A 24400-nucleotide genomic window follows, 5' to 3' on the forward strand; every position below is an offset into this window, starting at 1 on the left:
GGATTTGGTTGCCACTTTTGAGAGCAACATGTATACAAAAAAAGCTTTTCACAGCAGCTATGATACCGTATCTTTTTGAATGTGATCATTACGCAACGGATGCTATGACAGCGAGAATGCACACCGCGGTCTCCAACGATACGCTTCGTGCTAATAGTGCTATTAACGTTAATACCAAGTCAGGTAAAAATAGCAGATCGGGTTTATTACCCCACTGCTTATGACTCAAAACCGTAGTTTCCTAAACAACCTCGCTCCAGCAAGCGTTGTCGTACACATACCTGCAAAATATCTACGAAGAGCTCGACGAAGACGTGCACTCCTGTCCTTCCTTACCATCATTGGGGATGTACCAGCAGTGCTTGGTCGCCACGCCACCGACAGTAGTCGAGTTGAAACTTTCAGCGTACGTCCACTTGTCATCAGCGGTGTGGTATTGCAGCTTCAGCCAGTCCTCGGAAGCAGTCAGAGAGAAGAAGCCGTACTCCGTGCCGTCGTACACCCACAGGTTCTCCACGTAGTCCTCGGCGTAGGTCGGAATGCCGCTAGCAGACTGCTTGATGATGCCGCCGCCAGCTCCGTTGTCCACGAAGTGCACGCCGAGCGACGAGGAGTAGTCGTGGTTTTCACCGTGCGTGTGACCATTCAACCAGAGGTGGACACCCGTGCCGTTAATGATGTCGAACCACTTCTGCATTCCCGACTCCGCGTAGTGAGCGTACGGGTTGTAGTGGCTGTTGACAATCTTCCACGTCGCGGTCGAGTTGGCAATGTTAGCAGCCAGCTGCGTGCGCGAGTCGTCCGCCCACTCCGTGAGTAGGTCGACGCACGCGTCATACATGTCTGTACTGCCTCCAGCGCACGCGTCATCGCCGCGGGCGATGTTATCGCACGTATCGTCGTCATCTCCGGCGTAGCCGTAGCATTGGCAACACGTTTCCTGCGCTCCGTGCGAGTCGGCGTCGTTCGAGTCAATGTTGAAGATGTCAATGCTCACTCCGGAGGCGGAGTCCTCAATGGTGTAGACGTAGAAGTGGTCCTCCAGGATCCAGCGGTCGTCATTGGGACTGGTGTAGCCCGACTGCCACGTGAATTTGTTCTTCAAGGCCGACACGAGGGCGTCCGAGTCCGAGCACTTGGCGGTGTTGTCGCCCGACGAGCAGATGTAGTCGGCGCCGCCGTAGTCGTGGTTGCCCAGCACGTTCACCCAGGGGATGGTCTTGATGTTGTCGCCGTCGAATTTATCCTCGAACGTGGTCGTGAAGCGCGAGTCGCGGCCGTCCTCGCTGTTGATGCCCGACCAGTAGAAGTTGTCGCCGTGGCCGATCACGACCTTGGGCGTCACGGCGGCGTCCGCCGCCTGCTGGTTCATGACGTTGGCCACCACGTCCTCAGCGTTGATGTCGTAGTCCGTGTAGCCCGACGACTGGCAGCACGAGTCCTGCGTGACGGTGGTGCCCCAGTCGCCGATGGCGAAGGCGGCCAGCGAGTACGTGACGCTGGTCGGGTCCGACGTGATGGACGTCGAGCCGCTGCTGGTGCTCGTCTTCTTGGTGGAGGACGACGACTTGGTGGTGCCGCCCGAGCTCGTGGTCGCGCTGCTGCCCGAGGCGGACGTCGAGCCGGAGGTGCCGCCCGTGGTGCTGGCCGAGCTGGACGAGTCCTTGGTCACCACGACGCCCACGATGACGCCGACCACGGCCAGCACGACCACCACGCCGATGATGATGAGCGCTTTGCGGGGAATTGCCATGTGCGCTGCTGCTGCTGCTACTGCTTTGTGCCTCGCTGCCTAACTGAGTGTCTTCCTGCTGCGCTGCCAATTCGCGAGTGGTGAAGCTGGTCTGGACCCGCATTTTCGTGGCTGCGCACCGTCTCAATGAGCACTGACATGACCAATCGGAAACCGCGAAAAGGATATGCTAGGAGTCATCGCGCTGACTGGATGCTTACGCGCTGTGCCGCGCCGATCCCAGCACGGTGTACGCAAGTGCATGACCATTGGTGCCGCTGCCTATGGCGAGGACGCGCATTGTATCCCAGAACCCATCGCAGCTCGCGCGGATGTATGCTTTTGGGTGCTCAGGCCGTTGAGGTGACAGGGAGTTTGATCTGCGCGACCATTGTTACGTTACGCGCGAAGCAAGCGCTTGGTTGCGGTGGAGAGGGCTTTTGTTACCTATACGAGTGCGGGCCCCTGGCGTAGGATAAGAATGCAGGAAAATCGAGTTTGGGCACGAAGTGACGACTCATGCCGTAGACGAGAGAGAGAGTCTACACTGTGGTCAACGACACAACCGAGACTTTCGTTTGATAACTCATGTTGCCTGTACGCAACCCGCCTCTGACGTTTTTTGTATTTCACTCGTCGCACGCTCTCATCGTGGACGCACCGAACGTCGGAACAGACTGACACCTGCACGGGCCAAGCCTTCCAGCAACACCTACTGAAAGCCTACTACATGTACTAGTAGTAATTTTTAATCCTCCTTACCGCTTACATCAAAAAGGAATGAATGCATTTCGTTTAGCGTTGTACTGCAACTGATAGCTATCAAAACCGACACACAAGGCATAGCACGAATTCAGGCAGTTCCTACTAACTAAATGTTCAAATATCTACGACGAAGTCGATGTGCAGTCCTTGCCTTCCGTGCCGTCATTGGGGATGTACCAGCAGTGCTTCGTGGCCACACCACCGATCGTGGTCGAGTTGAAGCTCTCGGCGTACGACCACTTGTCATCGGTCGTGTGGTACTGCAGCTTCAGCCAGTCCTTCGAGGCCGTCAGCGAGAAGAAACCATACTCCTGGCCATCGTACACCCACAGGTTCTGCACCAAGTCCTTCGCATAGGTCGGAATACCACTAGCAGATTCCTTCTGGATACCGCCACCAGCACCGTTGTCGACGAAGTGCACTCCGAGAGACGAGGAGTAGTCGTGGTTCTCGCCGTGCGTGTGACCATTCAGCCAGAGGTGAATTCCCGTGCCGTTGATGATGTTAAACCACTTGTCCATCCCGGTCTCGGCGTAGTGAGCGTAGGGCGAGTAGTGGCTGTTGACCACCTTCCAGGTCGCGGTCGAATTGGCGATGTTCGCTTCCAGCTGCTTGCGGGAGTCATCACTCCACGCCGTGAACTGGGCCATACATTTATCGTACATATCTCCATCTCCTCCACAGCACGCGTCGTCGCCGCGCGCAACGTTGGCACACTTCTTGTCATTATCACCGGCATAGCCATAGCACTGACAGCACGTTTCAGTGGCTCCGTGGGAGTCGGCGTCGCCCGAATCAACGTTGAAAATGTCAATGCTCACGCCCGAGGCTTCGTCTTGGATCGAGTACACGTAAAAGTGATCCTCCAGGACCCATCGGTTGTCGTTGGGACTCGTGTAGGTCGACTGCCACGAGAACTTGTTCTTCAGAGACGTCAAAAGATCGTCCGCGGACGAACACTTGCCGGCACTGTCGCCGTCCGAGCAAATGTAGTCGGCACCGCCGTAGTCGTGGTTGCCCAGCACGTTCACCCAGGGCAGCGTCTTGATGTTGTCACCGTCGAATTTCCCCTCGAACGTGGTCGTGAAGCGCGAGTCACGTCCGTTGGCACTGTCGATGCCGTTCCAGTAGAAGTTGTCGCCGTGGCCGATGACGCACTTGGGTGCCACCTCAGCGGCCGCGGCTTGCTGGTTCATGACGCTGGCCACAATGTCCTCGGCGTTGACGTCGTAGTCGTTGTACGTGGACGAGCGCTTGCAGCACGAGCCCTTCGTGGTGGTCGTGCCCCAGTCGCCGATGGCGAAGGCGGCGAGCGAGTACTTGACGCTGGTCGGGTCCGACGTGATGGTGGTCGCCGAGCTGCTCGAGCCCGTGCTGGTCTTCTTGGTGGAGGACGACGACTTGGTGGTGCCGCCCGAGCTGCTCGTCGCGGCAGCAGCGCCGCTCGAGGTCGTGCCGGAGGTGCCGTCGCCGGTGCTGGACGAGCTGGTCGAGCCCTTGCTGACCACGACGCCGACGATCACGCCGACGATGGCCAGCACCACGATCACGCCGATGGCGACCAGGCCCTTCCGAGGGATCGCCATGCTCTATGCTCTGCTGCTCTGTACGACGGCGAAGGTCTGCTGTCCGCGCTGGGAATTCGCGAGTGAGCTGCACTAGTGTTATACTCGCTGGGGAGCTAGTCAGCGCGAACAGGTCAGTTGCAGTGCAAGTTCTTGGGCCGCCTGTCTCAGTCGAGTCGCCGCTGATTGGTCAAGGAGTGATATTATACCACGGCACGCACGAACAGCGCAATGAATGCCTCTACGCTCCCTAGGCAAGTTACCATTGGTAACTTACCAAGACAAATAACAAGTTGGTATGTATGGAGTGGCGTCGAGCCTCGACTCGAGAAGTTTGTAGTGCTCTTGGGGCATGTAGTAGGCGAATAGCGTGTATTGGAGGCTTTTGCAGGGACTTCGGGTTTCGGGGATCACAAAGAGTCACAAATCCTTGACAGGCGGTGGCGTCCAGGTGATTTGAAACGCTGCTGAAAAAAATCTACGAGGACGAGGAGGTCGCCGAGGCAGAGCACTCCTTGCCCTCGGAGCCGTCGTTTGGCACGTACCAGCAGTGCTTGGTCGCCACGCCCCCGATCGTGGTCGAGTTAAAGCTCTTGGCGTACGACCACTTGTCGTCGGCCGTGTGGTACTGCAGCTTGAGCCAGTCCTTGGATGCTGTGAGCGAGAAGAAGCCATACTCCTGGCCGTTGTATGTCCAAAGGTTCTGCACCAAGTCCTTCGCGTATGTCGGGATGCCGGCCGCAGACTCCTTCTGGATGCCACCGCCAGCTCCATTGTCCACGAAGTGAACGCCGACCGATGAGGAGTAATCGTGACTTTCACCGTGGGTGTGGCCATTCAGCCAAAGATGAACGCCCGTGTCCTTGATGATCTTAAACCAATTCTCCATTCCTGCTTGGTCGTAGTGTGCGTACGGGCTGTAGTGACTGTTGACCACCTTCCAGGTCGCGGTGGAGTTCGCGATGTTCGCCTCCAGCTGCTTGCGAGAGTCATCACTCCAAGCTGTGAATTGCGCAAAGCATTTATCATACATGCTCGAGTCGCCCCCGCAACAGAGCTCGTCACCAGGCGCGACGTTGTCGCACTTGGAATTGCTGCCTTCGGCATAGCCGTAACATTGACAGCAAATTTCTAGGGCACCGTGGGAATCCGCGTCGTTCGAATCGATGTTGAAGATGTCAATGCTCACTCCGGAGTCCGCGTCCTCGATGGTGTGCACGTAAAAGTGATCCTCTAGCACCCAGCGGTTGTCGTTGGGGCTGGTGTACGTCGCCTGCCACGAGTACTTGTTCTTCAAAGCGGTCATCAGTTCATCTGTGGACGAGCACTTGGCCGGGCTATCATCGCTGTTGCAGATGTAGTCGGCACCACCGTAGTCGTGGTTACCGAGGACGTTCACCCACGGAATAGTTTTGATGTTGTCGCCGTTGTACTTGCTCTCGAATGTCGTGGTGAAACGCGAGTCGCGACCATCTGCGCTGTTAATGCCATTCCAGTAGAAATTGTCGCCGTGGCCGATCACAATTTTGGGAGCGACCTCAGCTTTGCCTGCTTGCTGGTTCATCACATTCGAGACAACATCCTCGGCATTGATATCGTAGTTGTTGAAGGTGGCTGAGCGCGAGCAGCACGAGCTTTGGGTGGTGGTGGTGCCCCAATCGCCAATTGCAAAGGCAGCCAGAGAGTATTTTGCGCTTGTTGGGTCCGACGTTATAGTGGATGATCCGCTTCCCGTCGACCTTTTCGATGTTGACACCTTTCCATTCCCGCTGTAGCTTCCAGTGGACGTACTACTGATGGTGTTACCAGATCCAGACGTGCCGTCACTCGTGCTAGCTGAGCTCGACGACGAGCCCTTGGTCACTACGACGCCGATGATCGCACCGATGACGGATAGAACGACGACCACGCCAATGATCACCAGCGCCTTCCTTGGTATCGCCATCGCAATATGCTTCGTGTCACCTGCGCTCAGTCTTTTGCTTCCCTGGTGCCTTGCTGTGGTTGCTGCCTGATCCGCAATTCCAAAAGTGAGCTATCCATGCTGGCGGCTCGAACCGGGTGAGCACAACTCCATGCTCTGGTGCAGTGCAATGTTATCTTCACTGGCGTCGTCCTGCTGTGTGGTTTGTGTGGCGCGAGATAAAATGGCACACTGCTCAAAGCAGCTTCTTGGTACCACGAACGCTGCCGCAAGACACGAACACTGTTCATAGCGGTGGCACAGCTGTAGACGAGTGTACTGGTCCAGACCGTGGATCGTCCTATGAAGAACGCTTGGATATTCACCGAAATCTTTATCTTTGACGCATTGTCAGGTCCGCACTGGGGTCATCAACTCACTCGTCTAAGCTCGTGCTTCACAATATATCAATCCCTCCTCCGTAGCAACCCACAGCAGCGACACCCGAGAGCAGCGACAAACGGTCCCAGCAGTAGATACCTGCGACGTTCTTCAGCCCACCAAGCTCAACCGACCTGACCAATATCGGGTCCCCATCAGGAGCTGGGGGCTGATGGATTTATCCCGAGAGCAAAGCGCAAAGCCGGATTCCGTTCTTCAATCGGCGACATCGACACTTTTCTTTCGGTGAGCTCGCGCATCAGTCCCAGGCGCTTCATGGCCGCACCCTCGGCTTTGGTTGCGAGGTAGTATCCGCTCTCACCCACGCAAAAGGCAGCTAGCTTCAACAGACAGCGATGTGCGTGTAGCTCCAGTAGCTCCAGCGACCGATAATCCATCGTGGCGTTGCTCGCGGCATCATCAGCGTAGCGCAGCTGGTTGCGCTTACGTTGCGCGACACCACTTCAACACCATCCGCAGTTGCGCGTACGTTGCAGCAAGGCGCTGCGTAATCCCCTTCTAATCCGCTGTCCCCTTCCCCCATCACCTTCTAGAGGGACCCGATGGTCCCCCTTGAAGCTGCAGCATCACTGTCACACAGGCGGCGGAAGCACCAAGACCGGATCCCCCCGCCGCAAGACGCGAGCGTTCTCGCTGCCCTCGCTGCACGCCGCCCCCACCTCCCGTCCCGGGCTCCTTCCCCTCTCTCCGCTCTCTCTGCGCACGTGACGCGCGCGCCTGAACGCCCCCTGGCCGCCCCGCAACCCCCGTCCAAGCGCAGCCATGAGCTACCAGGTGTCGTCCGTGTTCCTGCAGAAGTTCTCGCCCAAGGAGATCCACGAGCTCAAGCGCGTGTTCAAGGAGCACGACCGCGACTACGCGGCGGCCGTGCCCGTGGGCGAGCTGCACACGGTGCTGCTCAAGCTGGGCGAGAACGTGACGCCCAACCAGGCCACCGTCATGCTGCAGCAGACCAGGCTGGCGCGGCCCGAGCAGATCACGTTCCAGGAGTTCCTGGAGCTGCTGCACGACTTCCGCAACGGCGCCATCGCGCTGGACCCGGCGCTGCTCATGGGCCACGCGTCCGTGGCGCCCGCGCCCGTCGAGATCTCTGCCTCGACGCCCGTCGCGGCGCCTGTGGCGGCTCCCGCGCCGCCCGAGGCGCAGCCCACGCCCACGCCCTTCTTCCCCGGCCAGAAGACGGCCAGCTGGCAGACGCAGTCGCCCGAGCCGGCGCAGCAGGCCCCCGCCTTCGCGCAGAAGGCCCAGTGGCCGCCTGCAGGCACGCCGACCGCGCCCACGGCGGCCCCGGCGCCCGCTGCGAGCAAGCCGCAATGGCCGCCGACTGCCAACCAGGCGGCGTCGTGGGGACACACGCCCTCGTCGGCGCCGCAGGCTCCAGCTCCGGCCCCGGTTGCTACGCACGCCAAGCCGCAGTGGCCGCCCGCCGGCTCGAGCGAATCCACGACGGCAAAGCCCCAGTGGCCTCCGGCTGCGTCTTCCACGCCGGCTGCACCTGCTGCTGCTCCAGCTCCGCCCGCGGTTGCTGCCAAGTGGCCCCCTGCCGGCGGCGACAAGAGCCCCACGAAGCAGCAGTGGCCGCCTGCGGTGGCTTCACCGAGCGCCGCGAAGCCCCAATGGCCACCGACATCTCCTGCGGCTGAACCGGCTCCGAAGAGCCCGGTATCCGCCAAGCCCTCACAGTGGCCGCCTGCAGGAAACGGAGCAGCGAAGTCGCAGTGGCCGCCTGCTGCGTCTTCTGCCCCTGCTGCGCCTGCCGCGGAAGCACCGAAGCGCGCTCAGTGGCCACCGGCGACGCCACCCCCGGCTCCGGTGGTGCGCACTCCCCCGCGTTCTCCTGTGAAGACGGTTGGACCGCCGTCGCCAGCGGCGGAACAGTACTCAAGTGCCAACGTGGATGCGCACACTTTGAGCGTTCTGCAGCGACGAGCTAGTGCAGCGGCGCAGTATAACTCAACGATTCACGAGGTGAAGGGCACTGCTGGCGGCTTGCACTCGTACTCGGAGGAAGAAACTGCCGCTTTTACGGAGCACATCAACAACACCCTGCATGCGGACAAGGACGTCGCGGGATTGATGCCGATTGGTATGGACGCTGGTCTCTTCAGGGCGGTGTGCGATGGTGTGCTGCTCTGTAAGCTGATCAATGCAGCCGTGCCCGAGACGATCGATGAACGCGCTCTTAACTTCGTGAAGCGAGCCAAGGAGCTGAACGTGTACCAGAAAACGGAGAACCAGAATCTGTGCATTAACGCCGCCAAGAGCATCGGTTGCAGCGTGGTGAACATTGGCCCCGACGATTTGATCGAAGGCAAGCCTATCCTCGTGCTTGGTTTAGTCTGGCAAATTATCAAGATCCAGCTGACGTCGACTATTAACTTGAAGAACCACCCCGAGCTGATGCGACTTCTGCTGGATGGTGAGACGCTGGAAGAATTCATGAAGCTCCCGCCCGACCAGATCTTGCTGCGATGGATGAACTATCACTTGAAGGCAGCGGGTCACCCGAAGAAGGTCACGAACTTCAGCACCGATGTCCAGGATGCCACTGCGTACAGCGTGCTGCTGCACCACATCGCTCCCCAGCACTGCGACTTGTGCAACGAGACTGTCCCCGAGGAGCGCGCAGCTCACGTCATCCAGAATGCTCGTCGTCTGGAAGTTGAGACGTTCATCAAGCCCCGCGATATTACCAGCGGTAACCCGAAGCTGAACATGTCGTTCGTGGCCCAGCTCTTCAATACGTGCCCGGCGTTGGATGTCGTTGAAGAGGAAATCAAGCAGCTTGAGGAAATTCTGTACGATGACGTCGGTGACACGCGCGAAGAGCGCGTGTTCCGCATGTGGATCAACTCGTTGGCTATCGACGACGTGTACATCAATCACTTGTACTCGGACCTGAGCGACGGCATGAAACTGCTCAAGGTGCTGGACAAGATCCAGAAGGGCATCGTGGCCTGGAACAAGGTCAACATGGTGGCTCCCAACAAGTTCAAGCAGGTCGAGAACTGCAACTACTGCGTCGTGTTGGGCAAGCAGCTCAAGTTTTCGCTGGTTAACGTCGGTGGTGCTGACATTTTCGAAGGTGCCAAGAAGATGATCCTGTCGATCGTATGGCAGAGTATGCGCTACCAGCAGCTCAGGATCTTGAGTGAACTGGCCGCGGGTCGTGGTGAAATCACCGACAAGGATATCATCGGCTGGGCGAACGAGAAGGTCCGCCTGGCAGGTCGGGCAAAGGGCAACATTGTGGCGTTCCGAGACCCGAGCTTGTCCGACGGACTTTATCTGCTGGACCTGGTGCACGCTGTGGAGCCCCGTGCTGTTAACTGGGACATGGTTTTGCAGGATAAGACGGACGACGCGAAGGCCAGCAATGCCAAGTACGCGATCAGTTGTGCGCAGAAGATCGGCGCCACCGTCTTCCTGACGTACGAGGACATCGTGGAAGTGAAGCCCAAGATGATGATGACCTTCGTGGCCAGCCTCATGTTGGTGGACCACCAGCGCGCATAGGTTACCACAGCCGCGGCCCGGCGTCGAGAATGCTGGAGACGCAGCGACGGAAGCTGCTAGAACAAACACTCAATACGACCAGCTGAGCTGTAACTGGTCCACCGATGACCAAACCGGAGAAGGACATACAAATTTAACAACCAGAAACAAGCAAAAGTTTTTTAATCCTCTACAGTTGCTGTACAAGTAGTGACGAAGGTTGTCGACCACTGAATCGAACGGGAGCCACGATCTCCAGCAGTTAGCACACCCCGGTGTAACGCAAGCAATGCCCGTTCCAGCGTGAGTCGCACGAGTGTTGTGCTTGCAGGGTGCCTTCACCGCCTCACGCACTGCACTCTCTTGGTCCAGATTGACACACAAGGCAGAAAACGCTCACCATCGCCACCAATTTCCAACTCGGTGCGTCGACTTCTGACTTGCTGTCGCTGGCCGTCCGTCAAATACAGCGGCATGACTCATGCCATGAGGGCCTTGTCCGAAAGTTAAACATTGCAAGAAGTCTGCGGTAAGTTGAAGTGGTGAGACCGTATCTATCAGTTCTCGCAGGACAAGATCGAGTCGGAAACCCGCGAGATTTTATACCTATCGCCAGACGAGCCACCATGTCGGCAAGCGTGCTTGCCGCTCTCCAGCCTGCGCTGATTCAGCACGGCCGTGCTCCATGCGAATGGACTCCATTATGGAGCGCCTTGCGCCAACGCACCATCGCCACGGAGCCACAAGCCAACTCGGTCTTGGCTTGTCTCTCTCGATGGGGGAAAAATTGCGCTCTTCCAGCCACGCACGCGGTCCCACGCTTTTCAGCGGTACCGCGTGAGTCACACACTGAAAGGCGACGCTCGCTGGCTTCGGCGAACCTTCCGGCCACAGGACTGCAGCGCAGTGCAGCGTGGTGGCGACCGGCACACCCGAAAGTCCCGCATTGCAGCGCTGTCCACTCCGACCATGGCCTCGACCCGCAGCTTCCTCGCCCTCGCTCTGCTGGCGCTCGTGGCGCTGCACGGCTCCGTCGCCCGCGCCGCCAACTGCACCTCGGACCAGCAGACCACCGTGGACAACGTGTACGCCGACCTGGCCAACAGCACGGCGTGCGCGGACCTCATCGCCGACACGGACGCGACGTCGCTGGACTACTGCATGAGCAGCGACTGCCTCTCGACGCTCCGCGACGCCGTGGACCAGCTGCCGGACTGCACGGGCGACGACGAGGTGGACCGCAAGAGCGGCCTGCAGGCCATCGTCGCGTACTGCGCCAACGTCACGGCCGCGCTGGACCAGTCGGCCTCGGCGTCGGCCTCGGGCAGCGCCACGGGCAGCGGCTCCGTCGTGTCGGCTGCCGCGCAGGGCTCGGTGGCCGCGGCGGCGCTGGTCGCGCACGTGGCGGTCGCGCTCTACTTCTTGCTGTAGATCGGGACACTGTACTACCTACCTAGGACTGCATGCCCGTGTGAATACTAGTAATATTTTTTGTGATATGCAGCATGCAGTTGCCTCTGGCGGTCTTGGCCTTGTAGAGCGGACTGCGTTTCTCAATGACAACCGCCACTTGACCCAACACGCTTGTCCGTTCATGTCGTCGCTGGACTTTAGGTGCCGGAGTGTCTTCCGAGGTTTCGGCCGCTGGCCACTTGCACGACCCAAGGGCGGCACTCTCGCCTAGTGAGTCCTAGATTCACCCGAAGGACAATACGGCCGCTTTCTCCGACCGTGGAAAAATGCTGTTGGCGACTCGAGCTCTTGCACGAGCTGGAGCTGGTGGTGGCATTGCATTGCCTGTATTAGATTCCAGCAAGCGGACTGCTGAGCTGGTATCGATTTCCGCGACGACTCGGGCTCTCAGCATCCGGCAAGCGCTGCTTATCGGTCGAGCATTTCGGACTCGGTTTTCCAAGAAACCAAGGAAAACGCTAGAGGATCAACCCACTTCAACGTCAACTCCATGCATCCCGCTGAATTGCTGTTCGAACCCGACAGCTCGACCCGATCACTTCCAAAAACTCCACGCCCCACCCGAGTCTCCACTGCTCACCACCAACAAAAAATGCGTGCGCACATTGCGGCTCAATTCTCTCTGATGCTGGTATCGCTGGTGCTGATGCCCACAAACGTCGACGCCGTCGAGTGCACCGACGCTCAAACCGCGCTCGCGGATTCTATCTGGGCCGCTGCCGCCAGCACCTCGGCCTGCTCGCCGTACGTGACGCAGACGAACCCCGTGTACGTCAATGCGCCATGCACCGCGACGGACTGCGTCGCCGTCGTGGAAGGCGTGGCCAAAGACCTGCCCGACTGCACGTTCAGCGGCATCAGCAACAAGATTGAGGTGGAGAACGCACTTACAGCGTGCAACGGAGGTGACACCAAGGACGCGGGCACGCTGACCTTCTCTTCGACCGCGTCATCTTCGAGTCAAGCAAACACAAACACGCTGCTGCCTTCAACGGCATCGTCTTCGAGCCAAGCAGGCACAAACACGCTGTTGCCTTCAACGGCGTCGTCTTCGAGCCAAGCAGGCACAAACACGCTTTCGCCTTCAACGGCGTCGTCTTTGAGCCATGCAGGCACGAACACGCTTTCGCCTTCAACAGCGTCGTCGTCAGCACTTATGTTGGGCTCGAAGGGCTCAAGTTCGAGCTGCTCGACGACCGAGTCGACCGACATGTGGAAGTTGTACGTCTCTACTGCTAAGAGCGACGCATGCACTGGAAACGCGGTCGTCAACGGGTATAGCGTCAATATTGTGACCCAGTGCAACTCGACCTGCGCTGGCAAGATCAAAGACTTGGCCGACGAACTCCCAGACTGCTACTTCGACTTTGAGCACATGGACAAGAAGAAGGACGTCCTGGACCAACTTGGCGCGTGCAATGGGACTTCTGGCTACGTCACCATTTCCATCTACCGAGACACCAAGATCGCGTTGGGGTCTTCGTCTGGATCAACCTCCATCGTGACTTCGTCGCACACCTCGTCAGGTACGGGACTCCCACCGTCAGGAGGTAACAAGGGCAACAACATCTTGGGCTCGTCAAATTCTAAAGCTGGGAACAGCGCCTCCGGACCGCGTGCGCACGAGGGGAAACTTTATCTGTGGGTAGTGACTACGCTTTTTGCGGCGGTTGTTGTAGCGTACTCGAGCTAAGAGCGTTGCCGAAGGTGCAAGAGTCGTGCCGCCTTGCGCGTTGTCTGCATTTTATCACTGAACTTGTATTTTTGAGCACCAACGGAGTTTGCACGTGTCGAATTGATCGTGTGTTGAAAACCTGTTTGTAGTTTTGTGCGGAACCAGATACAAGCACCGTGGGGGGTAAAATACATCTCCTACAAGCACCGTGGTGGCAAAATGCATATCCTATCGGCAACTCGAGCGCGTGGATGTCCTTCGTGCGATGAATTCTTCTACCATATCGCCACGCAATGTTGCCGGGCGGACATCTGGATGCATCTCCTCGTTCAAAGGCTGCTTCCCGCTTTTGAACCCACTGTCGCTGCTGACGAATCTCGACCCATATCGCAACCGTTCCGACATCCCGACAGTTGGAATGGTGGTACAAAGACAGGGCTAAATCGGAAATTAAACGATACGTTCAGTAAATTAGGACAGCCACCCCAGCAGTGTCGCCCAGCAACCACCCAAATATTTCGATGCGTTAGTTGGAGGAGCTTCCATAGCTCGAAGTCCTCTTTTGTTCGTCGGAGAACGTCTCTTGCTTCTTCTGGCGGCGCAGGACAGATGAAGGCATGGACCGCAACGACGGCGAGGATAGCGGAGACATGGACGGCGAGGCCAGTGGAGGAGGACAGCGGAGACATGGACAACGGGTACAGCAGAGGACGGCGGGGATGACACCAGTGACGAGGATCAAGACGAACCAAAGGTGGCTGGGCACTGACGGATTCGTGTGCCACGGTCGCGGCGAGAACCCAACCGTCGAAGATCGCAAGTTAGCCGGGGCGCGCTGCAGGGTGGACGACCTAGACTTCCAGACGGCAGGATACCACAAGCGACGAACGGGCGACGCCGGCGGAGCGATGAGCGGCTCTGAACGGACGGGAAGGGTCGACGGCGCAGACACCCGAGCTCGGTTGCATGTGTACGATGCGCTCACTTTAAGATTGGACACGCAGCACGCAAGCTGATGGACATAACGCTGAGGGGACGGGCACTAGCTGCTCGAGCTAATACAACCAAAAAGCGAAGGCAGTCCTCCGGGCGTGCAAGTTCTGAGTGTGGCCCTCGAGTATCTAGTGAGACGAGTATAAGCAGCCCCGTATGATCACCGGTATCAGCAGTCCGTGACGCAGGCGGATTGAAAGAGCAAGAGAGGGTCGTTTAGGCCCCGGTCGTTTAGCCCCCATCACAATCCCCTGGCGAAGACTCGAGTGATATCGAGTGGCCCGACGATTTCTGTGAGTGTAAGGATAATTCAATCGCTAGTGGCCCTGTACGTTTAGCTAAGTGTAGGAAGTAGAAGGTAACTGGCAGTCGTGGCCTCCAGACACCTTCCTGCAGCTGAGAACAGGACTGGCGCAGACCTCATGCGTGGCAGAACGAACACAACCACTTATTCCTGCTTTTAAAATAACCACAACCAGACACGGGTTACTCGACACTTGTACGGGTTACCCGACACTTGTACGGGTTACTCGACACTTGTACGCGTTACCTGACACTTGTACGGGTTACTCGACATTTGTACGCGTTACCTGACACTTGTACGGGTTACCTAACGCTACTATACTGACGTCTTGTACGGGTTACTCGACACTTGCACGGGTTACATGTACCATCTAAACACGTAGCTGACACAGTTTTCCTATACTAGGACTATGCCTAATTGTCTGAATCGATAGAAATATTTTAGAAATATGTCTTACACTTGATGTTTGTATAGACACATTCATATTTTGGGTTTGGTTCCCACAAATATGTGTCAGAATCTGTCGGAAGCGTAACCCTAACCCTACGTCTTCCTATTCGCTAAAATGAAACAATACGATGACTGGATTGGTTAATTTTGGTTTTAAATTGCCTTTATCACAATCCTGCATAACTCTCTGTCGGAAAGACGTGTATATTCATCCCTACATGTACTGAAAATACAGCCTTATTAGTCATTTTAACGTTTGAGCCGAAACTAAAATAACTAATAACACGATCGTCGCGTCGTGTCTGACTTGCACTGATGAATACCATTCATCGAAAGGCAATTCATGCCCCCGCACTTATAACCGAATCGACTCGGTCCATTCCCACCATTGTGCACTGCCGCAGCGGCACGCAGCAGAATCAAGTTCGGGGAGCTCAACCCATCAAGGCGATATGATCAAGCTCGTTGAAGAGCTTCACTTGTACGACTTCTAGTCGACGCCGGCGACTTGCTGTTCGAATGCAAAGCCTACCTTCACCGCAGCTTCAACATCGAATGGATACACTTCGCGCCGTCGCCGACATACGCTTCCACCCCGCGCGCTCACTTTTGAATTCCTCCCGCACCTCTCAAGCCTTCACCCTCAGTCCTCAGCAATGCGTGGCCTGCTCACGTTCCTGTCCCTGGCGATGCTCGTTGCGATCGCCAACGCCGCCGAGTGCACCAACTCCGAAGCCACTTACTCTGACTCGTTGTGGGACGCCGCCGCCGCCAGCTCGGCATGCTCAGCGTACGTGACGCAGATCAATCCGGTCTACATCGACGCCCCGTGCACCGCCACCAGCTGCGTCAGCTACATGGAGAGCGTGGCCGAGAACCTGCCCGGTTGCACCTATAGCGGGGTTAGCAACAAGATCGAGCTGCAGAACGCACTCACTGCCTGCAACGGAGGCGACACGGCAAACGCGGGGCCTCCGACGACCGTCACGGACGCGCCGGACACGTCAACGTCCACGACTACAACGACCAATACGACCCCAACGCCAACCTCGTCGTCCACAACGGACTGCACGGCGGACGAGTACCAGAGCACGGAAGATCTCTACAACGCAGCAGCGGCCAGCTCGGCGTGCTCTCCGTACTCGACGTCCTCGTCTCTCCTAGTCACGTTCTACACCCCGTGCTCGGCTACCGACTGCGTGGCAGTCCTCACGCAACTTGCGTCTGACCTGCCTGACTGTCTGTACGACGGAGCAAACCAGAAGACAGAGCTCACAGACAACCTCAGTATCTGCACTGATGATACCACGGGCAAAGTGGATTCGAGCACACCGGTGTCGACTTCGAGCGGCTCGACCTCGACAACGTCCCCGACACCAGCATCGACGGCGTCCAGCACGGGCTGCACGACCACGGAGGTCAATGACATGTGGGATCTCTACGTTTCCACTGCTGAGAGCGACGAGTGCGCCGACGACTCCACGGTCAACGGCTACAGCGTCTACATTTTCACGTCGTGCAGCTCGGACTGCGCCGACAAGATCAAAGATTTAGCGGAGGCGTTGCCCAACTGCTACTACGACTATGAGTTCATGAACAAAAAGCAGGACGTGCTCGAGGAGCTCGACGACTGTGAGGAGTCCTCCAACTACTACATCAGTGTCACGCTGTACCCTGACAGCACTATCGAGTCCGCGTCCTCGTCCGCACCATCGGGTGTGTCCGACAGCGAACCTCTTGTGTCTGGAGGAGACCCGGCCGATACAACTTTGGACGCATCGACCGTCGGACAAGTTGGACAGAGCGCGGTGCCACCACTCGTTTCTGCTGGTTTGCTTCGCCGCACGGCTATCGCCTCGCTTCTGATGGGAGCTATCCTAGCTTTCTAGGGTCAACCAAGCCCACCTTCCGTGCGTGATGCAAAACAACGTCGCCTCAGCCTTCGTGTCGATATGTTCACATTCAAACCAAACAAAGCTCTTAATGAATCTCCTCAGCAACCTGAGCGATTTTAATCCATGAAGCGAGCGATGCATCCACGTGGATGACACAACTGCCACACTGCGAAGTAAGTGTTGAGATAGAGCCATGAGTATTTTGATGTCGCTGCCACGCTCTGGTCCTTCTCTTCATCGTCGTAAACCCCACCATCACTCGATCCACACGCGCGACCGTAACGCAACCTTGCATCTTAAAAAAGCAACAATACGTCACGGCTTATGATCATTCTCCCTGAAACCAACGTGTACACACACTACCTACCTGCCCTGCCCCGTCACACCAACGGGGAATGACGGCACTAACACAGCCAAGAACGAAAACTATCGGACTGCTGCTGGTATAGTGTACCCCCTAACACTAACATGTTAGTTACTATACATGTTAGCTAACTGTTAGTTAGTGTCTAGTATTTTGAGCTAACATGTCAGTAGAAGTTAGAGCGATAAGCGTGGACTCGACGATTAGAAAGCTTGAAAGCGAGCTTGTATTCTCCTTTGCTGGATCTAATAGCGTATAATATCCTTCTTTGATGCCATTTTAGTAACACGCTAGCCAGTGAGCTGTTAGCCAAATTGTCGCTGAAGTACCAATTACAATTGTATCAACGAATTTTAGCCCAGACTTGGGTATTTTTATTAGAATCGTTGGAGTGTTCTCCTATTAATATATTACATATTAATATAATGAACCAACTATGTTATCTTATGGTCTCAACTTATAAAGAATTAATCAAGAATTGAGAGACATTGCATATGAGACCGCGTCAAACGAAAAAATGTTTACGAACCTAAGTACGAATCACGATTTAACCGCATGAATCGAAAGCGCTGTGTCTTGTGCTTCTTTTAAGCTATTGATCGTTCTAAAATGTTTAGAACTCATGGAGCTACATCGATCAAAAAAATATCTCCATTTCTTGACCCTCGAAATCCGGGACTTTATTTGGGGCGTGTGACCTCAATATTTTTTCAATTTTAGCGTATTGTATATTGTCGGAAAGCCCGTGTAAAACGCAATCGAATTAGCGTTTTTTTTCGCTTTCTGCGAGTATTTTTAACATTTAAATTTTCGATGTCCGGTTATGTACGAATTTTGATTATACGCGATTATCTCGATAACTCCAAATGATGGCTAAGCATCTTTTGTTTGCCGCGGTCTCGCACATCTGCATATTATGCAAATATGGCTCACGTTGAAGTTGAATCATAAGGGCATGGCCAAGTTACATCAGAGTTCCAGGAGGACGTTGGCGCGGCAGCACAACGTGGAGACTCACTGCCTAAGTAAAAACCCTGCTTCTCGGACTACTTAATCAATACATTACTCTAATTGTTCTTACTATACAATACTAACAGGCGCTAACATGTATAGTTTTGAACTAACATGTTAGTTAGTGTCTAGTAATACGGACTAACATGTCAATGGAGTACACTATGCTGGTACCTCGCAAGCTACGAAGACAGCTACAAGAAATGGGACGCCTACAGCTCGCTCGCGCAATGCGAGCAGTGGATCTCGCCTGCTCCTGTAGTGATCCGCTTCCATCCCAACAACTCCATCAACGCTGCCCTCCGCGTCGGGCAGTGCCATTATGGACGACGTCACCGCCTCGTCGACCAGCGGCAGCGAAGTCGTATACAACACCTCCAGCGCCTCGGCGCACAGATATCCTGGCTCAGTGCAGCACTAACTCTAGGCCTCGCAACTCTGTCCTAGTCCCGCAATAAATTCTAACCCATAACAGGTTATCATTTCAACGTGGATGCCTCGCTGTTCGAACCATCTTGCTGCTCGGAAGATGGCCAGGAAGGACATCACCTATGCGATGGATGCATCTCGCGCGGCGTCTATTACAAAGAGCGATTCTACAACCTTGTTAAAGTTGAGCATCTCCAACGTGCTGATGCTTTGCAGGAGAACATGGGACTCGCTTATAGAGCTGACCCGTACAATGTAGACCACTTATTTAGTTGCAGAATAAGGGGGATTATCTCCCCCGCCAGGGACCACCAGTCCTCACTCCGTCTTTTGACTGCTAATACACAAGCACCTCCGGGCATCCTTCCTCCTCCACGACCTCTTGCTTCGGCACCTTCACGCTGTCCTCCGCTGTTATATTCCTCTGCTATTCCTTCCTCTAACATGTCCGATCCAAAACCTTAACAGGTTATGAGCCCAACGCTAACAAGAGGACCCGCGCGAAGCTGCCACGTGTCAAGCAAGCCCGACGGACCACGTCTGCTCGACGGCTGCCACGTGGCAAGCCATTTCCGCTACGAGGCCATCCTGCCCTTACGAGGCCATGCTGCCCCCATGAGGCATGCTGCCCTACTTGGCCATGCTGCCCTCCTTGCGCCAGCCACTGAGCTGCAGCGCCGCACGAGTCACACATATACCGTGCTACCCGGCTACTGCCGAGCTATGAGGCCACATTGCCCACTGCGCCAGCCACCGTGCTGCTGCGCTGCGTTGAGCAGGACGTCTGCCACGCTATGCATAAGAGCCAGTAGAAATTCTCTGGACTCCGCGCCAAACGCGCTGCATGCTGTACCGGCCACAGGCCGAGCCCCTATGAGCTGTAAGACCGCCTGATAAGGTAGGCAAGCCTTTCGTACTTATGTACTAGTGCTCCAAAGCGAGATACAATACCGCTGCTTCCTCTTTTTCATGCGAAAGCTACCGTAGAGAGTTTCCATGTAAATGCGCCCATGAGAGACTCGCACGACATATCACAGTCACAGGCCTTTAGCACGAATATAGTAGTGGTCATGCTACTCAATGCCCCTGTCCATCTATACTGCTGCTACCTGAAAATGAACGACAAGCTCACATACACGAAGCCTCTGTCAATAAATTGAATTGCCTACATGACATGCTACACAATGCCTCTGTCGAAATAACATATCACATGAATATGAACGACAAGCAAACCAAATACAAAATCGAAATCATGAAGCCTCTGTCCATGAACTAAAACTAAGATCTACCTACTTGCAATGAGCGACAAGCAACACACAGCCTCTGTCCATAGCGTACGATTTCAATAACATACACGACAAGCACACAAAGCCTCTGTCAATGTCGGATAGTGAAAAAAAAAAGAGATAACATGAAATGAAATACTTCGATGTACATCACAATAAAGGGAAAATAGTCATTGCTCTCAACGACAAGCACACAAAGCCTCTGTCCTATGTCTACACTATTGTAATACCCACGACACAAAAACCAAAAGCGAAATGCGCCGATCTCAACGCCATGTAAGGCATGAACCATGAACAGCCAAAGCATTAAAGCAAAAACTAGCTGTCGAGAGTCGCCACATTATGGTGATCCAGGAATGCCACAAAGGCTCTGCCGGTGGATTAAACTCCTAAACGTGAGACATATACAAAATGTCAGGTTCTAAATAGACCTTCTCTCAATGGATTCAGTCGCACACATACTTCCGCTAGTGCATGCTATAAGCATAATTATTCACAAACGAGAAACATCTCGATAAGGACACTAGGGAGAGACAAATAAAATACATCCCAAAGATGTGATCCACATTTAAAGCGGACAGTTGTGTTGTTACGGAATATATTAAGTTGACGCAGTCCATGCTTCTAGAGCTACATGTTCCTACAAATGGCAAAGTAATTTACTCTAAGCGACTGTATGTTGCTGAGCTGTAAGGAAAAATCTACAAGCTTTAAAATAAAATCACATTGTCAACAATATTATGTTGCAATTGTCAGTCTAAAGCGACTGGAGGCTCAAAGCCTTGAAAATGTAATACTTTGACCAGATTGAGGAAACTGGGAGGCTCATAAGCCTACCTGTTGAGATGGCTACGTCCTCTCAACGACTCATGTAAAAGGAGAGAATCGGGCGTAAATAAGTTACCGAGACTTCCGAATGGAGACACAAACAAAACTAAGAGCAAAACATTCAATATCCACGAGCAAGAAGCTCGAGTAAAGTACGCTCGGCGAACAGGTTTTATCCCAACCAGAAAAAAGGGTTTTCCGGAGTAGCCACTCAAAACCGCAAAGATACAAATAAAAAGGTGAATACATGCAAAGCACACCTACAAAATCTAGTACATGCAAACTATCGGTGAACAGGTTTCTCCTTCACAAGAAAGGTTTTCCTGACTAGCCAAGTACAGTCGCAAAGCAAATATCTGCGATCACGAGCAATACGCACAACACTTTAGAGCATACATAATCGGTGAACAGGTTTTCTCCTTCACAAGAAAGTTTCCTGATTAGCCCACCATAGCTCAAACTAAATGACCAAACATTAAGCACAACAACTTTTGGCATATCACCCTACAGGCGAAATAAGCCACACGGGGTAGAAGATCACCAATGGTAAAGGCACAAATTGCCCACGCTAAGTCTAAGGTCATAATAATACCGCCTAAACTTATGCAAGCTACAACCTAGCAAGCAACGCACGTTCCTCGATGTGGGAGGCTGTTAACGTTGAGCATCTCCGACGTGCTGATGCTTTGCAGGAGAACATGGGACTCGCTTATAGAGCTGACCCGTACAATGCAGACCACTTATTTAGTTGCAGAATAAGGGGGATTATCTCCCCCGCCAGGGACCACCAGTCCTCACTCCGTCTTTTGACTGCTAATACACATGTGTTGAATGAGGAGGCGCGCAGCGCGCGCCCCGCTCGTAGAATGGCAGCAGGCAACGCCTGTCTGCCAGTCGAGTAATTGAATAATGAAAGAAAAACCTCGTTAAGTTGTTAATGTTTATATTAGCAAGTACGAGAGGAAAATGTTCAGATCGCCAGCTGCGATCTGGATAGTGCAGAGAGCTTCCTGCCATCCATAGTGCGATGACGACAAGAGGCCGAGGAGTGAGCTGTCGAGGACGCAGTCCGAAGACGAGCTCACTTCCTCTTTTGCCTCCAGGTACCGAGCACGGACCTAGAGTAGTAGGCATAGGAATAAGAGGTTAAGAGTAATATATTGTTGAGAGTTACCTACAGTATTCTGTTCATTTTAACAACAAGCACCTCCGGGCATCCTTCCTCCTCCAAGGCCTCTTCCTTCGGCACCTTCACACTGTCCTCCGCTGTAATATTCCTCTGCTATTCCTTCCTCTAACATGTCCGATCCAAAACCTTAACAAACCTGTTCATTCCTCAATCCACTAGCTGGCATGGCTTCCTTGGTCAACGCAGTGTTCGTACTCGCGCTGCTGGCGCAGTTGCTCTGCATCGATGGCATAGTCTCCCTGTCAACCTCCGGTTCTTCGTCGTCGGCGAGTATTACGACGTCAAGTGTGAACTGTATGGCCGAGGAGTGGAACGAGACGGTGAGTCTCTTTTTGAATCTCACAACTACCGGCGAGTGCGCGGGGGACACGTCCATTTCGTACAACAGGATCATGGTCTACCCAGCTTGCGGCACGGCGTGCGCGACGAAGCTCCAGGAAGTCGGAGACGAGCTACCCACTTGCTACTACATGTACTACGTCACAGCGGGAACATGAGGGAAGAGATGGCCAACAGTCTCGCGCAGTGCGAGCTGTGGATCCCGCCGCCACCGGTCTGGGTCAGCATCTACGCCGACCATAACTTTTCCAGCTTCGATGACTCTGGGGACGACGTCAGCGTCAATGAGACCTATGTGTCATGACAGGCCGCTGCTACGCGGATCGGGACCATGCAGCACCCGGAATTTCGAGTGGTTGACGCTGAGGCTGGAGGTGAAGCTGATGTCGATGCTGACGCCAAAGGCGGGGCCCCAACACCACCGCCCACAACGCACCATTTGTTTCACTTCACCCCGCAGATGATGAACAAGGTCAAAGCATGATGACGCTATTTGCATTAATACTTCTTAGCAGCATTGTGTAGTTTGAGTAGGCCGGTCGGCAGCAAGGCTGAACAAGTTGAGCGCGCTGGACAGCCTTTCGCTGGGGGTGAAGGCCTGCAAGCTCGCTTTCCCAATGCACAGTTCGCCAGTCGCGTGCCCCTTGAAGGAGCCGACCCAAACGATAATCGGATCCCACTCGCAAGCCTGTACAGTCCTTCATTTGCGACACCACCGAGCAGCGATCACCATTCGCCCAGCCATGCATCTATTGCACTTCCTGCCGTTCATGCTCGTTGTCTACATTTTAGGCAGGACGGACGCAACAGCCTGCACCGATGAGGAGGACAAAACCATCGCCGACGCGTACACAACCGCAGCCAGCACCAGCGAATGCTCGGAGTACGCTTCTGTCAGCGACCCGTTGATCACCATCATACCGCCATGCTTCGCCACTGCCTGCGTTTCCATTGTCTAGCAGTTGACCGAGCCCATCCCAAACTGCACGACGGAAACGTACTCCGAGAAAGATCAGCTCGTGTAATTGCTCGACATCTGCGCCAACGCCAGCCTCGACGGCCTCGTCGACAAACTGCACCAGCGCAGAGGCCGAAACTACGTTCAACACCTTCTACGAAGCAAACGGCACCTGTGCCAGCTCCACGACGGTCGAGGCGTACAGCATCAGCATCAACACGCAGTGCAACTCGACGAAGTCCAATCCTTCGCCCAAACTTAGCCGAATTGCACCTACGAGCTGTCAGAAGAGAACACCAACAAGAAGCAAGACATCGCCACGCAGTTCAGCTACTGCGAGACGCTGGACAACGCTACGAACATCAGCGTCTACGTCGACTCCGTTGACAACCTATTGGGGTCGTTCGCCGGTTTTAGCCACCTTGGCGCCGAACTGCACCACCGACGAGATCAGCGCCACCGTGAACTTCTTCTTAGCCGTGGCGACGAACGAAAGCTGCCGGTCCGACTCTTCCATCTCCGCGTACGACGTGCACGCCAACACCGACTGCTCCACGCCCTGTGGTAAACGGGTCCGCAGACTGGGGTTCGACGTCCCCAAGTGCTACTTCGACCACGTGAACCACCGATAATACATTTTCCAATCACTGGTACCAGTGCGAGTGGATTGTAGACCCCGACAACATTTCTATCAGCCTCCGACTCGTCGGAAGTCCTCAACTCCACGTTGAACTCCTTCGTCACCTTCATCTACAGCGTTGCAGTTCCTGCAGTGGGTAGTGCACAAGGCTTGTTATCTGAAATTAAGGTTTTCAGCGTTAAGATTAACCACCGGTAATGATAAAAGCCATAACCGAATTTCCTACAGCAGTCATATCTCCTAAAGCACACCCCTCACTAGCCAATCATGTTCAGCGGTGCGTCCACCTCACCACTCGAGACCTCCTAAATGACAGCATGTAATGCAACTGAACCGAGCCAAAACAGCCAGTTATTTTGCAAAGAGCGAGCAGAATGCTGAGGTCCTCCGAAAAAGTGGCAGATTTACTCGTGGTTCATGCAGCGTGACTTCATAGCAAAGCAACGTGAGTCGGGGACAACCGCCCACCTAATGCTCGTGCAATGAGGGCGGGAGCTACATTGCTGCCGGAGGTTGAGGAACATCTCGTCCGCCGGACCAACTCTACGTAGCGAAGGGAGTGATAGTGCTTGCAAACGTATCGGTTGACCGCGATATCGATACACGGACTACCGACGAGGAAGAAGCCTACAGTAACAGCATGA

At 54.9% G+C, this 24400-nt stretch overlaps 8 protein-coding genes across 8 annotated transcripts; 5 read left to right on the forward strand and 3 right to left on the reverse strand.

Moving 5' to 3' along the window:
- Nucleotides 1-292: 292 nt before the first annotated feature.
- IUM83_02788 (Tartrate-resistant acid phosphatase type 5) lies at nucleotides 293-1753 on the reverse strand (the record flags this gene model as incomplete). The annotated part of the gene is made up of 1 exon (XM_067926738.1): nucleotides 293-1753. The coding sequence occupies one exon, from the start codon at nucleotides 1751-1753 to the stop codon at nucleotides 293-295; it is 1461 nt and encodes a 486-aa protein (XP_067784417.1).
- An 866-nt stretch (nucleotides 1754-2619) lies between these two features.
- IUM83_02789 (Tartrate-resistant acid phosphatase type 5) lies at nucleotides 2620-4083 on the reverse strand (the record flags this gene model as incomplete). Its single annotated transcript, XM_067926739.1, has 1 exon — nucleotides 2620-4083. The coding sequence occupies one exon, from the start codon at nucleotides 4081-4083 to the stop codon at nucleotides 2620-2622; it is 1464 nt and encodes a 487-aa protein (XP_067784416.1).
- IUM83_02790 (uncharacterized protein) lies at nucleotides 3794-4159 on the forward strand (the record flags this gene model as incomplete). The annotated part of the gene is made up of 1 exon (XM_067926740.1): nucleotides 3794-4159. One exon carries the CDS (start codon nucleotides 3794-3796, stop codon nucleotides 4157-4159), a length of 366 nt encoding a protein of 121 aa, XP_067784174.1.
- A 3030-nt stretch (nucleotides 4160-7189) lies between these two features.
- IUM83_02791 (fimbrin-like protein) lies at nucleotides 7190-9943 on the forward strand (the record flags this gene model as incomplete). Its single annotated transcript, XM_067926741.1, has 2 exons — nucleotides 7190-7948; nucleotides 8351-9943. 2 exons carry the CDS (start codon nucleotides 7190-7192, stop codon nucleotides 9941-9943), a joined length of 2352 nt encoding a protein of 783 aa, XP_067784175.1.
- Nucleotides 9944-10891: 948 nt separating this feature from the next.
- IUM83_02792 (elicitin) lies at nucleotides 10892-11353 on the forward strand (the record flags this gene model as incomplete). Its single annotated transcript, XM_067926742.1, has 1 exon — nucleotides 10892-11353. The coding sequence occupies one exon, from the start codon at nucleotides 10892-10894 to the stop codon at nucleotides 11351-11353; it is 462 nt and encodes a 153-aa protein (XP_067784209.1).
- Nucleotides 11354-12020: 667 nt separating this feature from the next.
- Nucleotides 12021-13088, forward strand: IUM83_02793 (GP-anchored serine-rich Elicitin INL13; the record flags this gene model as incomplete). The annotated part of the gene is made up of 1 exon (XM_067926743.1): nucleotides 12021-13088. One exon carries the CDS (start codon nucleotides 12021-12023, stop codon nucleotides 13086-13088), a length of 1068 nt encoding a protein of 355 aa, XP_067784176.1.
- A 2385-nt stretch (nucleotides 13089-15473) lies between these two features.
- IUM83_02794 (elicitin-like protein SOL13A) lies at nucleotides 15474-16706 on the forward strand (the record flags this gene model as incomplete). The annotated part of the gene is made up of 1 exon (XM_067926744.1): nucleotides 15474-16706. One exon carries the CDS (start codon nucleotides 15474-15476, stop codon nucleotides 16704-16706), a length of 1233 nt encoding a protein of 410 aa, XP_067784355.1.
- Nucleotides 16707-22939: 6233 nt separating this feature from the next.
- IUM83_02795 (uncharacterized protein) lies at nucleotides 22940-23633 on the reverse strand (the record flags this gene model as incomplete). Its single annotated transcript, XM_067926745.1, has 4 exons — nucleotides 22940-23098; nucleotides 23160-23231; nucleotides 23289-23396; nucleotides 23538-23633. 4 exons carry the CDS (start codon nucleotides 23631-23633, stop codon nucleotides 22940-22942), a joined length of 435 nt encoding a protein of 144 aa, XP_067784287.1.
- Nucleotides 23634-24400: the final 767 nt, after the last annotated feature.

The sequence above is a fragment of the Phytophthora cinnamomi genome (assembly GCF_018691715.1).
Source record: "Phytophthora cinnamomi strain GKB4 chromosome Unknown Contig92, whole genome shotgun sequence".
NCBI classification, from domain to species: domain Eukaryota; phylum Oomycota; class Peronosporomycetes; order Peronosporales; family Peronosporaceae; genus Phytophthora; species Phytophthora cinnamomi.